This window comes from Hydractinia symbiolongicarpus, chromosome 2, assembly GCF_029227915.1.
Source record: "Hydractinia symbiolongicarpus strain clone_291-10 chromosome 2, HSymV2.1, whole genome shotgun sequence".
In the NCBI taxonomy this organism is placed as follows: Eukaryota; Metazoa; Cnidaria; class Hydrozoa; order Anthoathecata; family Hydractiniidae; genus Hydractinia; species Hydractinia symbiolongicarpus.
Window position 1 is genome coordinate 27,500,494 of NC_079876.1, and position 16,832 is coordinate 27,517,325.

Consider the following 16,832-nt stretch of genomic DNA (forward strand, 5'->3'; position numbering starts at 1 on the left):
GGTGATGGTAAAAGTGCAGACTTTGAGGTTGGTAGCATAGTTCGGGTTCTTCTGTTCATCATTCTTTGTGCAGGGGAACTCAAGTGTCCCTGTTGCGGAGTATTTCTGTAGTTTAGAAGCGCTATTTGGAAGTCTTGAGACTTTTTGAGCATGTTTTTTGCAACTTTGACTGCAGCTTCAGCACGCCCATTCCCTTTTGGGTAATATGGAGCAGAGCGAGTATGGTGGAAGCAATATTGTTTGGCGAAATTCTTGAACTCATTGCTGATGAACTGTGGTCCATTGTCTGTATGGCATATTTCAGGGATCCCATAACGCGAAAAGTGTGCTGTGGTATGCCTTACAACAGTAGAAGCAAGGGTGTTTGGTAAGTGATCAACTTCAAACCAGTCAGAGAAGTGGCATACTGTGACCTGATAGTCCTTATTCTCGTATTCAAACAGATCTTGGCTAACAATTTGCCAAGGGAGTGACGGAACAGGAATTGATCGCATCGGTTCTTTAGATGCTGATCTTTGGTATTTTGCACAATCAGAGCAGTCATGACACATGTTAGTAATGTCTCTTGCCATATTTGGCCAGAAAAGTACTTCTTTTGCCATTCTCGTGTTGGAAGCTGCACCCATGTGATTGGCATGTATTTTCTGAAGCATTTCATTTCTCAGTCCGTTTGGTATCATGGTACAATGTCCTTTATATATAAAACCATTGTTGATGGACAGTTCGTCTCTAAAGTTCCAGTATGGTTTGAGATCCTGATCAAGTTGTTGTGATTCATCTGGCCATCCTCTTTGTATCAGGGTGTAGAGCCGTTGAAAGGTTGGGTCATTTTTCGTAGCTGATAGGATGTTCATTTCCGTGTCGTTTTTGAGCTGATGGTGGTGTTGTGGATACTCTGACTCTGTATCAAGGCGGAATACTTCAAAGGCATTTATTGTGTTTGTAGAAGGTTTGGTGAGTGGTGCTCTGGATAGGGTATCTGCTATGTAGAGTGTGGTTCCTTTCTTGTAGGTTACCGTAAATTGGTATCTCTGTAGTCTGGATAGCATTCTTTGGAGTCGTGCCGGTGCTCGGTTGAGTGGCTTCTTCATGATGATTTCCAGAGGTTTGTGGTCGCTATGTACTTCAATGTTTTTGTGTCCGTACAGCCAGTGGTCAAACTTGGAGAATGCATTACATATAGCTAAACACTCTTTCTCAATTTGAGAGTATCTTCTCTCAGTTTCAGTGAGAGTACAAGATGTGAATGCGACTGGTTGTAACTGTTCTTGATTGTTGTTTTGTAGAAGTGTTCCTCCAAGACCATTGTCACTTGCGTCAACCTGGAGTATCACCTTCTTAGCTGGATCAAAGTATTGTAGGACAGGTGTAGATGCTATAAGTGATTTAGCATCTGAAAATGCAGTCTGTTGTGTTGAAGACCATGTGAACGCCATGTCTGTTTTTGTTAGTTCAGTCAATGGCCGGATGGATGACAGTGCTCAAGTTCTGGCAGTAAGGTGATAAGTAGTTGACCATTCCAATGAAGCGTTGCAGGCTCTTTTTGTCGTGTGGTTTTGGCATCTGTAGGATGGCATCAGTTTTCTCCGGATCAGCTTTGATGCCATTTTGTGTAAGAATGTGTCCTACAAATTTCTGTTCTTTCTGCTTGAATTTGAGTTTTGCTGGGTTGAATCTGATGTTCTTGGTTCTAGCTCTTTCCATTAGTGCAATGAGATTTTTGTCATGATCCCTTTCTGCTGTCTGGTATGTTTCCCCACAACCATATACTAGGATGTCATCAGCTGTGGGTGCGATACCTTCTAGTCCTTCTAACGCTGTCATGAGTCTCATTTGAAATTCCTCTGGAGCACTGTTGATGCCAAATGGAAGTCTTTTCCATCGATAACGTCCATAGGTAGTGTGCATTGTTGTCATATCTGATGATTTTTCATCTAACGGCACGTGAAAATACCCATCCTTTACATCAATTAATGTGAAACATTTTGCATTGTTCAGTTTGTGTAGATGTTCATTCAGTGTTGGCATTTGGTATACAGGTCGTTCTATTGCTTTGTTTATTGTTTGGCTGGGGTCTATGCATACACGAAATTTGTTTGGTTGTTCTCTGCAAAGTATGTTTGAGCACCATGGAGTTGGTTGTGTCACTTTTTCCAGTATTCCTTCTTTGACATATCTGTCTATAGCTGCTTTTTCTTTCCCACGTTTGCTCAGTGGTATCCGGTGAATTGGCATTTGAACTGGTGTAACATCATTTTTTACCCGGAATGATACTGGTGGTTGGAGACAGCCAACACCGTTAAAGCTATCTTTATAGCATTCAATTAATGACTCTTTGGTCAGCGGATGGGTTGTATCTAAAGGCTTTGTTTTGTTAACATGTGTTTTTGGTTGGCTAGTGGTTGTTGGCTGATTCAGGTTGCCTTGCTGTTGCAGAGAGTAGATATCCCCTGTGTTGATTGTCATGATGTTCATGTTTACACAGTCTTTACCGGAAAGGAGAGCTGGCTTTCCGATCATGTCCTTCGAGTCAAGGACTTGGAACACTAGACTATGATACTTTTTGAACTTTTCGCACAAAAGGGTAATTTTCCCGATGGGTCTGATTGGCTCACTTTTGTTCCCATAAGGAAGTAATACACAACGCGATTTCTGAAGCTCGATATCAGGAAAGTATTTCTGGACGACCTGGTGCGATATGGTGTTGGATGTAGCGGCGGAGTCGATTTGGAACTGTAGGTTTACAAAGTTTCTCCCTGTTGATGAACACAAAAGCTTTGAATAAAATTTTTCCTAATTTGATTGGGATTGTCCATTCCGTTGATCTGTTGCGTACGCTGTGCTGTAATACAGTGGTTGTTCATCAGTGTAGTATGTTGGTTGTTGCTGCTCAGGTGATTCTGTTCTGCTTTCTGGTTGATGATATGTTGATGTTGCATGAAGGTGGTTGGTCGACTTTTGCATACCCTGCGGATTGCTGTTTGGTTGTGGAGGACGTTGGTTATTTCTTCTGTTGTAGTTGGGTCTGTTGTATCCCTTGTTGCCAAGGTGGCTGACATTTTGTTGTTCTAGACATACTCTTGCAAAGTGGTCAAATCCACCACACCTTGTGCATTTACGTCCATTAGCTGGGCAATTTGCCCAAGGATGTGGTCCTTTATTGTCTCCACACCAGTGGCAAGTATTTGGCTCACGTCTCAATTTCATGTCTCTGTGTTTCTTTCTTTGTTGTGGTGGTATTGTTGCTTTTGTCCAGTGAACATTCTCTTCTGTCCCTTTTGATGCATCACTGATGAGTTTGTTTGTCACTCGAGCAGATTCCATTGACTTGGCCTCTGCGACAACATCTGACATTGTTTTCTGTGTGCCATCTGTTTTCAGATGTGTTTTTAACAGTTCAGTTCGTGCTGTGTCCTCACAAAGTCCAAAGACAAACTTATCACGACACATAATGTCTGTAATTTCTCCATATTCACACAGGCTTCCGGCTTGTCGTATTCGGACCTCCCAATCCTGGACTGTCTCATCTTGATTTTGGGACGAATGCCAGAATTTGAACCGATCAGTCATTAGGGTAGATCCTGTTGTTCCTGTGTAATGTGTGCGTAGACGATTCATCCAAATCCACGGTTTTTTCTTATCATCTACTGGAATGGATGGCTCAATGGTATAACGTATCACCTGGAGAGCTTCATCTGGCATTGAAGATCTCACTGCAGAGATCTCCAACAAAGGTTGCTTGTAATGTTCTGCTTGCTCAGTTTGTGAGTCTTTCTCCAAATTTCTGTAGTTCGACTGAATGCAATAGTCATTGAATCTAAGTTCAAAATTCTTGAAATTTTCAGATATGTTGCCAGTTAACTTCAATTCTGGTCGTTTATGTGATGTATTCATTTTTACTTCTGACACCACATTACAACTTAGAAGGATGAGAAACTGGACGCCATCTTAATTCGTACTAAAAACGTGTTACCGAATTGCCGTGACCGACATATATATAAACAAACTATTATATATCAAAATGGTAGCCGCAATAGTGGTATAGTGCAACATGGTAACTGTACTTTAAAGGAAACTTTTGCATAGACTATTTGATGATGGCAAGTTTTAAATAGTAAAGGTTAGATACCATTATCCACTACTAGATTCGCTTGGCTGGCAAAAATCAGATCAATACACGATGGGGATTTGTTTGGTTCAAAGTTAGTTCGTTCGTTGATTATTTGCAAATATCCTAATATGCTAGCCATGGTATATAGTGCCAATCCACAAGCATTGTCACACCAGCCCTCCAATTAGTACATTTAGCATTTAAATCTCCTATAACGAAACTGCAAATTGGCGATTCCAGGGCTATGCTAGAACAGATCTGGTCGAACTTTGAAAGGAAAATATCAGTTTCATCTGCTGTTTGGTTTGGAGAGCGATAAATACAAGTGACAAAATATTTCAATTTTTTCACTCTAATTTCTGCGACAATACAATATTCTAAACAGGAGATATAATCTCTTCTAACAAACGACAGATTTTCTTTATAATAAATACACAGTCCTCCTCCGGATCTGATCATATCATAACCCTGGATCATTACTGGAATAATCAGAGTCAAGGAAGGTTTCTGAGACGCATATTATATCATAATTATGCACTGCGTTGTAAGCTTTTAAAAGAGAAATTTTTACGCAGTTATAAGCAGCAATTCCATTTAGATTCCAATGGCATATCGAAAGGTTCTGGTTAGATGTTGTTTTAGGTCCGGGATTAATTTCAATGTCACCAGATATTACTAAGGCAAGTCTGAGAAATGGTACAAACATGCAAACTTGATAAAAGAAAATATAGCTTACCAAGAACTTGGCAAAGACCTTGTGACAAGCAATGGCAAACCAAAACAAGTTACAAATAATACGAATCCAAACATAAATATATAGATAAGAGTTTGTAAGAATTTTGATAACATTGAATATGTTAGAAATAATTATAGTAGTTAGTATTAAAAGTGGAAAAATTTATAACAGTGCAAAAAGGCTCACTACATGACATGGGGAAGGGCACATGTTGCGTATTTCTTCCAGAGATATATTGTTAGAAAATGAATCTACACCACAAAAAATGACCGCAAGTTCTCTGCGCGGTATTGAATTTTATTTATTGGCATCGCAATATATCAAAACACTCAATGACAATAAGGGAATTAGCATAACCTCGTCACAATAACAAATACATATATAACAATATATTAAATACACTATAAAAAATTTTAAACGTAAAACAGCAATTAACCATACAATTGCAAAAAGAAAACGGATGATCTGAACCATATTTTAAAATTCATCTAATAGTAATTGAAAAGGTTTCACAATCCCTGAAGCAAAGCGAATTTGCAACCTACAGTTTATATCAGCAAAAACAAATTTAACATTTTCATTTCCCTCTACCATTTCACGCGCACACATTAACATAACATACCTTTCCTTGGTTAGATCAAGTCTGATGCTGATATTTTCAATAGACTTACGTTTTTTGTAGAGTATGGTGCGATGTCTAAAAGTAGTAAATCGTACAATAATGTTTTGCTTTTTAACATTTCGAACACGGGACGATGCGATGAGCTTTGATGAACCTTCAATTGTTGAATAAGATCTCATTTTTACTTCAACACGTTCAGTTTCTAGTTCTTTGCTATCTAATTCTTTGAAATGGTAAACTGATGATGAATGCAGCCTTTTGCTATCACTAGGGAATAGCAGAACAAAAAGATAGAAAAAAGAAGGAACGTTTTGAAACACTCTTTATCCAATGATATCTCTTAACTGTGACAGCCACACAGAGTTATATCACTAGATGCAGAATTTATTCAGCTTCCATAATAATCATGCATCTAGACAAAACACTTTACAATCACCCAACAAAATTATATAGGCCGAGAATGTGATGCGTAAATAAATATCATGGTTACCTCCATTTCTTTACCAAAATGGTGCATGATCTGCGAAATGATTAACTCTCTTTGATTATCTGGTAAAAGATTCAAAACACAAGTATCGTCCATATTTCCTAAAACAACAGTTGTGCTGAGTGCATACGAGCTGTCGTCCTTAATGAAAGATAATTATATTTAAGATTATTTGTATACACGCTCACGGTTATGCCACTCTTCTTGTGTTATGCTTATGGGAGTACAGCTAAAATATAATTTATAATTCTCATTGCATCAGAAATAAAGAATTTACAGTTTTTTTTATCTATGTCATAAATAATAATATACCTTAGAAAACATACCTGGACTAAAAATATCAATTTTAAAGACTTTGATTCCACGACTTCTTTGGTTAACTTGGAGTTCACCTTGCCTTGAACACCTAAGAAAACCAAAAACTACACATATTGGCGATAAGAAAACCTAAATCTTGAATGGCGTTAAACATGCTTATTTTTTAACAAATGTAAGCTAAATTATTTATATACAAAAAACGGATAAAATGAGTTTTCTAAAACCATTAACAACATCTCCTTATTTTTAGCACAAACATGGCAGCAAAAAGTATCCAATTTATTAATTTCGCCATTAAACTGCCCCCCCCCAAGAAAAAAAATATTGGCCAGTTTATGTAAATGCCATTAAATTTCGATATCTCGAGCTTCAGCAATTTTGCCCGAGATGTCTTTCCGCTCTCCGCGACACGATGTCTCAATTCCTTCTCCGTTTTTAATTTCATCGTCTGGATCTTTTTCTGCTCTTCAAATTCTCGCATTGCTCTCTCACTTTCTTCGTTCTGTTTCCTTTCTAACTTCTCATCTTCTCTTTCTTGCTGCATCAACTTTAGCTCATCCTTAAGTTGATCTTCACCAACATTTCTTCGTAGTAGTTGATCTTTTGTTCCGTGTCTTTACAGGGTCGGATCCAGGATGTTTTTGTAACTAAGCAAAAAAATGTTTGTGAAGATCACCGCCCAGAATGGGCGTTAAAATACGCTAAATGGGTGGACTTAATAGTAACAAAATTGATCACCTTGCTCAGGCTTTTTCCAGCGTTAAAAAGTACAATAAGTAACAATATACATAAAAAAAACTATGTAAATCAATCAGCAAGTATATATATATATTTAAAAAAGTCTTTATCTCTTACTCTGTTCAGCAAACTCTTCTATCACTTCATCAGAGATCACAGTGATTGACCTGTTAAACATAATAACTGCTAGGCTGCTTCACCTTTCCTCCGACATCGTGTTTTACATCTGAGTCTTTAAACGCCTTAGCCCAGAGACACTTTTCTCACAAGTGCATGAGGTTACAACAATCGTAGCCAAAATTTTTAAAACTTCACGGATTGATGGAAATTTGTACCCATTTGTGGTTTTAAGTAAAGAGGTGATATCTGTTGGTAGAGCACCTTGATAGTTTTTCCAAAATATCCCCCACAAATCTAACTGCGCATATGTTACTATGGGCCGGAATATCACTCGCAAACAATCGCAGGAATTCTTTAAACTTAGCTTTCTAGTTAAATCAAAATACCTTCACAGAAACACCAGCAACACCTCTCCTGGGCTCAACAATTGTGTTGTGTCCATTTGTTTATATCATAAAATTTGATAGGTGGTTTTAATAGGATCTACAAAATTAAAAAATATATAGAGTGACACAAATTTTAAAGGTACTGCCTGCATCACATATAGTTTACTCCTGCCAGGAATCGAACCTGAACCTTTTACGAAATTGTAATAGCGTTTTTTATGTGGATCTTGAATTTGTAGCATCCATCACAATTTTGAATGTTTAGGTCTGAACTGTAGTGATTTTGTCATGTCTTGAATTTCCATCGTGTATTTTATGTTGTCATTTTGTTCGTTCAAAATGTTTTGAAACGATTTGGCTTCTTCAAGATTTTCAAACCTGGCATGGCTGTCGTCAACATATCTTTAAAACGATTTCAGTGCAACAGGTGGATTACGTTGGAGGGCAACACTAATTGCATTTCTTTCGTGATATTGAAGAAACGCCTCTGCAACAACAACAATAAGAGCTAGGCCAATTGGACCCGAGTTTTGAAGAAGATAGATTTTATCTTTCCATATAAAGTAACACTTAGACAGGCATAATTCAATTAGTGAGTCAATTTCGTTCTCATACGTATTTCATCAGCAGCAGCTAGAATTTCTATAATTACATCCATTGCTTCTCTATTGCACCTATTGCAACAGAGACGGACAGCAGCAACAAGATTTAAGGATAGTATCATTGCGGCTATAAAACTGTCTTTAAAAGCTCTGCTAATCTTCAGACAATATTGACATCGAAAAACAAATGCCAACTACCACCACTAAGTCAATCCGGCGTATACATTATCCCCATGCAAATGCAGTAAAAAATATGTCGGGGAGACGAAGTTGAGAATTGCTACCCGCTTCGAACAACACAAAGACACCATCATTAAGGAAAAGTGGAGCGCATCAGGAGTTTCATTTCACTCTAGTTCTTGTAATGCTGGTTATGATTAGGACAATGCGAAAATGCTAAAACAAGAATTTAATAAATTAGATCGTAAGGTACGCGAAGCATTGGAAATACAGTTCCAGGACACGTCACCGCGTAGTGAACATGGCCTTAATCTAGACGATGGTCAGTATGTGACGACGAAATTCTGGAAACCAATGTTCGCGTACCTTAAACAGAAGTCGTTGCAGTGACGTCGATTTGATGTCAATGTAATGACAACCGTTAAAAAATTTTGTATAGTCTAATGAAGGCCTCCAATACGGAGGTCGAAATATTACCATAAAAATATATATGCTGAACGACCATGTATATGTTTCTTTAAAGAAGATAGGGATGTCTAGTTTCTGCTGATGACCGTCCGCGGACCTCTTCGAGGTGACCCAGCTAGACATCCAGGGTACTTAGGTTCAGAAATATGGGTCTAAACCTACCTGCCCTTGGTTAAGGTTCTGTTCATCTTTTCAAATATATTGTGTCCTTATTCTTTTATATTTTTTTAATTAATTCCTTGTAAAAAGGGAGAATTGTGCTTTTAGAGGCATTTTTTCTAGAGGAGTACAACCTCTAGCTTATTTCCAAAGACCTAACAGGTTGAGTTCATCATTGCGGTGGCTTGCCACCTCTTTGTAAATTATTTTCTTTTTCTCCACTTTGCAAAAGTCACAGACAGAGAGAGAGACAGACAGACAGACGAAACTAGTACTTTTATTAGCAAACAAAAAATATGGTACCTTTTTTATCTGGTAAGTAGATATTTTTAATAAAATTGACATTAAGATATGAGATTAGAACATTATTCTTATATAGCATACGAACGTTCTGCAGATCATTATCATTATCAAGTCCATCAGTACTTTCAGAAATGATTTAAAATTTTCTTAGAGACTAGGTGTACTTTTTCTATTAGGATGTAGTTTACTGCGATTTAGGTGTGATTCATCAAAACTGGAGTGAGTAACATAACCAGTATTTTTTCCGCGCATATTTTTTATACAAGTTCGTTCACTTTCAATACCATATTTTTAAACTTGTCTCCCCTGGGTAAGATCGAAGAAACTACGACAGACGTTAGGTCATTCATGCTAGCAGCGGCTAATGCTAAACCAATTATTTCGTCAGCTATCTCATTAGGATCCTTGAATTTTTTAAAGTTGTTATTCCACAGTGCAAGACGAGTACGGCAGGTTCAAAAGCCGTGGTCGGTTTGATGTAGTGATGCATACATGAAACTGTTGCACCAGAAACCGATTTGACGAGAATTTTATTTTCAGATGTCGTTAAATCGTGACCTTTAAGATCTTTCAATATTAAATCACCAACGATAGATATAACTCTTTTGTTTCGGTCAATAACGCTATTTGATCTATCTTTATCACGGGCAATTTTGTTTGATTGATCATAAAGTTTTTCTTTTTCATGTTTAGATTTCTCAGATTGTTTTTTAGTTTTCTGTAATTCAGAATCATGGATATTTCTATGAAATGCTTATCAATAAAATCATTTTCGTGTTTATGTCCAAGTGGCTTTAATTCCTCTGAGATTACCACATTTTCATACAACGAGAAATTTTCGATGGAATTAGTGTTTTTATCCCGTGAAGGCAAAACACGCTCTTCACGAAACAGTAATTTTCCAGACCTTCGAAGAGATAGAATGCGGTTTATCAAGTTGTTTTTTGTATTTAACTTCCTCTTTAAGAAATTTTATTCTTTCGCGATAAGAAATAAACAAATCTTACAAGACAAAGCGATCTGTAAAAGTAAATTTGCTTTCCCATTCATTAGAACGTTGCGCCTTTACCTTCGTTTCGTTATACAATCTGTCGATAAATGCTTCGTTACTTTCCGACTTCTCTTCACTTCTTGTGACTTTTTCCAAGACAATGGGTATATCGGACTGTTCCAATATATATATATATTATCACCCTTTATCTTTGACATAATTGAACCTTAAGAATAAAAATAATGTGTAATAAAATATAGTATAATAATGTAACTCCTTCTGCTCCGCTTGGTGTTAAACTTCGTATAGGAAAGGAAAGTACGAACGCGTCTGGAAGTGAAGATTTCGACCATGGAATTTTTTTTGGAAATTACGCGGATGAGACAATTATTCAAAAATTTCTTCGCATGGATTAGGCCAAAATTCGCCGAATCCGTGAAGTTTAATGCCCGCGAAAATTTATCCTAATAAAGCAGACATTGCGTGTAAAAGTGAAAGATTGCACGTCAGAAATCCGGAAGAATGAATAGAAAATACTTTGCTGACTTTAAGAAAAGGAATTTCGATTTCTTGTTTGCCAATTTCTAATCTTTTATTACGGCGATCAGTTGTAGTTGACTAAGATTGCTTCTTACGACTGGTAGCCGAAATCTTAAAATTGATTTCTTTTAAGCTTTAGAGGTGGCTAGAAAAGATGATGAATTATTATCTTGAAAAAAGAAAATTGTTTCAAGAAAAAAATATTGAGAAATTTGAGTTTTCTAAAAAGTTGCGAATGCACATTTTTTTATTGAAATTGAAGAGTTAAAAGGTTGCAATATAGTAACCTCAAGTAGCCATTCTGTTTTTTATATCCCAAGCCTGAAGTTAATTTTATGCTGAATTTACAGAACAATTGTAAACAAGTTGCGAATATGATGAAAGGGGACATAAAAGTTTGCGTATGTCTGTTCTTATTAAAAAATGTCAATTTTAAGTTTTTTGATAACGAGGCAAACTTGCAAACATTAATTCTGCGTTCTTTTCTTCTGACGAGACAATATTCTCAGGCAATGATAACAAGTGTAGCTTTGTGTTGCTTGCAACATTTTCTGTTAATCGCAACCTTCCGTTGCAATCTCGAGACGATTGATAACTCCTTTTAAAGAATGGAATGTGGCAGATTTCGAAGCATAAAAGTTACCTGGGTGGTGAAGTAAGTTACTTGTTTAAGTTCGAGACGATATGTAATGGTTTTCTGGGTTGCCGCTGCTGGATTCCAAGTGTACCTTTCAAAGGAGCGGTTTCTTGGTCAGCCCGATTACGATACGTTTTCCCAAGTGTTTATGTCCAAGGTCAGAAAGCTTTTCTGTTTCCAGGTTTGCTGCTTTTCAATTAAGGGCTGGGTTCCAAGTTTACCTCACTTAGCCCTGGGCTCTGTGTCGGTAGGTAAAAGTAACACCGATACGATTTGTAGCTGTCCACTCTTTTTTTACAATTAAAATAAGTACGAGAAGGCGTAAATAACAAGTTTTTTAAATATACATAATACACAGAGGACGTATAAAACAATACCCAACAAAACATATAACACATGATGGCAAACCCAAGGGTATTTAAATTATATACCGTTGGTAAGGGTAACGTCCACCGCGCGGAGCACAAATGCACTCCTCCCCTTGACTATAAATAATATTTATCTTAAAACAATTTTAATGGAACAGACAATTTCTGTACATTAAGCGTCAGACTGTTATCACAAATATACATGGCCTCAGCTATTTTTCTCTTTTTAAAGTGGTGTAAAATTATCTATTAAAATACTGAAGTTCTTTTGTTCAGCAAGTGGGTGATTCTCAGTGACTGAATGTTTTAGGATGTGAGAGTTCTTATGGCGCTTTTGGTGATCTATCATTCTTTCATTTAGCCTCCTCGCTGTTTCACCAATGTATGTAGCATCGCACGAATCCACCGGACAAGTTTATTTGTACACAACATCATGTTTGTGTTCATCCTTGGTTCTATCTTTCACAGAAAAGAGCGAAGATAACTTTCGACATTGATAAGCACTATGCCCTTGAATATCAGTTAAAAGGAGAGTTTCTCTTGATTTTACAAACGAATAATGTGCTAAGAATTCTGCCTGTCAAGCCATAATCGATTGACGCACATTTGAACAGTCCCCGTCATTATTCAAACATTTCATAAACTAGTTCTTTTCCTTTTTTTCAACAGCTACAAACTCTTTTATGTCTTTAATTTCACAAAAATTCGTTTTTATATATCTGAATTTTAGTGTTGAAGCATTTCAATGACCTAATTTTGATGCGAAATGATCCGAAAGACGTGTCATTTGAACAGCCTTCCTTGTTTGTTGTTCCAGTATAGGTGCCAATTCTGCCAGAAGTTTTGCAATTATTATATCTTTTCATCACCCATTTACCTGAAGGGCGCTGTACTTTAACATCGACATTTTGCTACTGGCTTTATCCATCATTCCATGAATTGAAATTGGAAATGTAGAATTCTGAAAACCCATTTATTGTCATGGTCATCTACCGGTAAAACTAATTCACACCCTCAGTAACAAAATGTTTCTCTGTTTTCCGATTCTTTGCACCAAGTCTCCAATTTCTAATACTTTTTGGTCAACCGTGGCCATTGTAGCGTGAACAACATCTCTTGCAACACAACCCATGCTTTTGCCTTATTTTTCTAGTCATTATTCTATAAGCAGGCACAGTATAATCAATATACGTAATTTCAAAATGCTTTAGCATACGAGCCAATGTACTCATATTACATGGTCGATCATCAAAATAAAAGCCATAGTCTCTGATTTCAAAAGTCTAATATTTCTGGTCTTTTATAGTTTTGCCTGGCATACTTTTCCGGATTATGCTTCAAGCATATATCATTTTTCCAAGACATCGCCACTTATCGTTTATTATTATACTCACACATATAAATATCTACTGGAAGCAGAGTAGGTACCTGGACATTATTTCATGAAAGAAAGAAGAAAAAATAAAGGGAGTACAATATAGAATATATACTCACTATTTTCCATCAGAAACAACACAAAAAACAAGTTACTAACCCCTCTACCATACCCAGTGTTTATCTATTCTTATTTATACCATGAGGTCAACTAGTGTCAAATGTCGAAACCACGAGGACAGCTGGAAACGGTAATTAAAAAGTATAAACAAACATGACAGACGAGAAAGTTGTTATTGTGAAAGATTTGACGACAAGTGTCGTCAATTGCGTTTCAAGCTTTCATTTGAAAATAATTTCGAATTTTATTTTTACTTTGAAATCAAATTTGACTCTACCAAAAAAAATTGTAACACTCATCCCCACGATGTTGGCCGACAAGTTTCATCAGTTGCGTTTCATGTTTTCTTTTGAAAGTTATTTTGAGTTTTGTTTTTACTTTGAAATAAAACTTACGCTGACATATCAATTTAAAAAAGAAATTGTGTTAATTTATTTTTACTTTACATTTCTCTTTCTCAAATTCATTTTACGCGTTGTCACTCCTCGGCCACCATACACGTAATATATCATCCATGTATCTGAAATATAACATCGCCTCATTTCTTGCTCTTGAGTCGTACTTACTCAACCAACCATTTGCTATATAAGGAGCTGGTGGGCTACCTATTGCTAACCCGTTTTTCTGTTGGTAATAACCCTCACTGGTTCACAAAACGTTTCTTTACTAACAGCCGTTTTTTTATATTTGTCTGAGTAAAGAATATTAGCACAGTCCTTTTTGGCCTCTTTAACTTGAACATTGGTGTAAAGAGAACTCACATCGAACCTTACAAGTACCTCATCTTCTTCTAAGCAAATGTTATTCAAATTATCTGAAATGGATTTTGCTGTTCAATTAATTTTACATTATTCAACCACTGCGAGCCAGTCTGCTACTTGTTTCGCTATTTTGTAGTAAGCTGAACCAGGCAAAACTGGTCTCAATGACGTGTTTGTTTTGTTAACTTTAGCAAGGCCATACAAACATAATATTGGGTTATTGACACCCAATAGACCTTAATTTATTAATAAAGATTCGCTTATTTTCTTTGGTTCTTTTAACCTTTTAAAAAACATGATTATACGTTCCTCTTCTTTCAAAACTGGATGTTTCTCGTTTTTTCGTTTAGGAAGTACTTTCTCAAATTGTGGTAAATATACCATTTCACTTAGTTTGTTATTGTAAGTTTCAACATCTGTTAAACAAATCCCAATGCCTTTATCAAAATGAACCGCGACCAATTTAAATATTTCTCGGTGTTTTCTGGTGTTTTTTTTTTCAAAGTTTTTTAAACGTTTCTGACTCAACATTTTTGTATTTAGCCAATAAAAATGAAGAACACATTGAATGTTGTCTTTGTGTAAAGACAATGTTACCTACAACACAGATATGTGGCGACACGAATATTTATTAGGTGATTGTAACGAGTTTGTTTCTATTAATCCTGACACGATGAAGCCGTGGAATTTTGGGATAAATTGGTTGAAAAAAGTAGTAAGTATATTAGCTAGCTAGCCTATCCTTTATTTAAAAATTCTAACGTTTTAATTATTTATTGGTTTTTAAGGAAAGCTCAGTCATGTAAAGAAAGGAATGATGACCAGCTACCTGGCTCCAGTAAGAGTGGGCAAAGTGAAGATGCAAAACAAACGAAGTAAAAGTCTAACTAAATTTATGTTTTTCATATGTTTGTGGCTATAAAAATAGCCGTTTTTTTAAACATGTTTGCCAGAAAGCTATGATTCTAAGCTGATATAATATATTCTTTCGTGACAGCACTTAAAAGGTTTTTTTTCATTTTTGGAAAATCAGTAAAGTGAAACCTTTCTATGACATTTCAAAACACCTATTCAACAGATACTGTCACTGACAGCATGCGTTTATTAAAAAAAAACTTATCAGCAACTGTTGGGTTTTTAAATCCAGTGTGTAAATGTTCTCGTAAAGGGTAAGCAGGATTGCCATGCAAGCATATAGGCTGGTAATTCGGTGCTTTAGAAAATCACCCAAAAGCGTCTAAAAATTATAATTGTTGTAAGACGTAACTGTCGTCACGAGAACCTTCTATGGGTCTAAATAAATCAGTTATCAGAACATTTGGAGTACTAACTAACTGCATTTTATATCCATGATGTCGTAATATACATGATCCTTTAAAGAACACTTGATCTGGCCGCCTGTCTAAGTGTACCATCAATAAAACCCCAGCAATTGTAGAGTGGAGCGCCTTTATTATAAACGGTATTTGCAAATAATTTTAAATTTGCACTTGACAGCCATAGTTCACCAAATGATGATAACAAATGATTAAAACTGTCGTAAATGAGATTTTGTTAGATCTAATGGTATTTCGTAAAACAAGATTAAGCCATGAACACAAGAAGCAATAAAAATTCAACAGAACTACCAAATTGCAAGCTTAAATTTGGCAAAAAGTCTTTTTATTTTATTGGAGCAAAATTTTATAGCGATATTTCTCTTGAGGTTGGTAATGAATCAAATGCACAAGCTTTCTATGATCTCTTGAAATGAAATTTTTATTTTATTTATGATCTATTAGGTATTTATTGTTTGTTATTTTTCCTTTTGATCATTTATAACTTTTTGTTTTCATGCACACACACATACATCAGAAGAGGACGCATATTAATAACAGTATATTTATTATTGTAAATATAACTGATCCTCTGTAAAGATTTCAGAAATAATAAATAAAATATGAATTTTTTGAGTTCTTAACCTTGTATGGTGACACCCTCAGAGCCCTCAATGTAAATATAAAATATAAAAGGAATGGTGCTGTGTGCATTAAGGACTCTCAGGGTGTCACCATACAAGGCTGTACATTCGACTCGCCTATTTACGATAATATTTCGACACGTCTCGACTGTTTCTTTTTCAAATCTAAACTGTGGCGTAACGAACTGTTGTACAAAAGTTTCTGCAACCGCGTTCCTTAACCAACAACAATATTTGCGCCCAACAACAACTACAAAAACAGTTTTTTTCACGCGATTGGATAAATGTGTATCATTACCATTACTACCACGATTAGCCATTTTGTTTTAAAACCTGCCTTAAAGCCACGTAACTTGCATTAATGAAGCATGACCCTGTTTTCCCGCCATTTTTCTGATCATTATGGATTTTACATCCGACAAACACGCGGAAGTTAATAATAGTGCGACATATGTAAAAGTAATTAACTTGCCATTGATTGCTATATTTTACACACATTAACCCCCACATTTTGAAACAAAGTAGGTTCTTCCCGTTTCACATCTGGTAGAAGTGTACGGCGACTCATGACAGTTGATTTTCCCAGAACGAAAGAAAATATTTTAATTATGCACATGTCTTCTTCAATCTTGATTTCTACAATGTTGTTATTATTGCATCCCTCGTAAAAAAAAATAGGAATAGTAATTGGGATAATTTAGTTTGAGTTTGGTTTTACATATTAAAGGGTTATGTTTGTTGAAACATGTTCTACCAAGTTCAAATCCTGAAATAGGTAAAATACATGGGAGGTATATATCTAATTGGTACTTCACAGCTACAATTGCGGACAAAATTATTGAAGCAAAGG

The 16,832-nt window shown here is 36.0% G+C and overlaps 1 protein-coding gene across 2 annotated transcripts; it reads right to left on the reverse strand.

The window, feature by feature from the left end:
• Nucleotides 1-2,791: 2,791 nt before the first annotated feature.
• Nucleotides 2,792-7,517, reverse strand: LOC130630461 (uncharacterized). 2 transcript variants are annotated; one of them, XM_057443966.1, is made up of 2 exons: nt 5,960-7,517; nt 2,792-5,544 (listed from the first exon to the last, which is right to left on the reverse strand). In XM_057443966.1, the coding sequence occupies exon 2, from the start codon at nt 3,892-3,894 to the stop codon at nt 2,794-2,796; it is 1,101 nt and encodes a 366-aa protein (XP_057299949.1). In that variant the 5' UTR covers nt 3,895-5,544; nt 5,960-7,517; the 3' UTR covers nt 2,792-2,793. The 2 variants fall into 2 exon arrangements, with proteins under 2 accessions (XP_057299949.1, XP_057299948.1); XM_057443965.1 differs by having other exon boundaries at nt 2,792-5,881.
• Between the last annotated feature and the right edge of the window lie 9,315 nt (nt 7,518-16,832).

What these genes read in the sequence shown, in the direction of transcription:
- LOC130630461 (XM_057443966.1), bottom strand. Translation starts at nt 3,894, where the DNA reads ATGAATACATCACATAAACGACCAGAATTGAAGTTAACTGGCAACATA.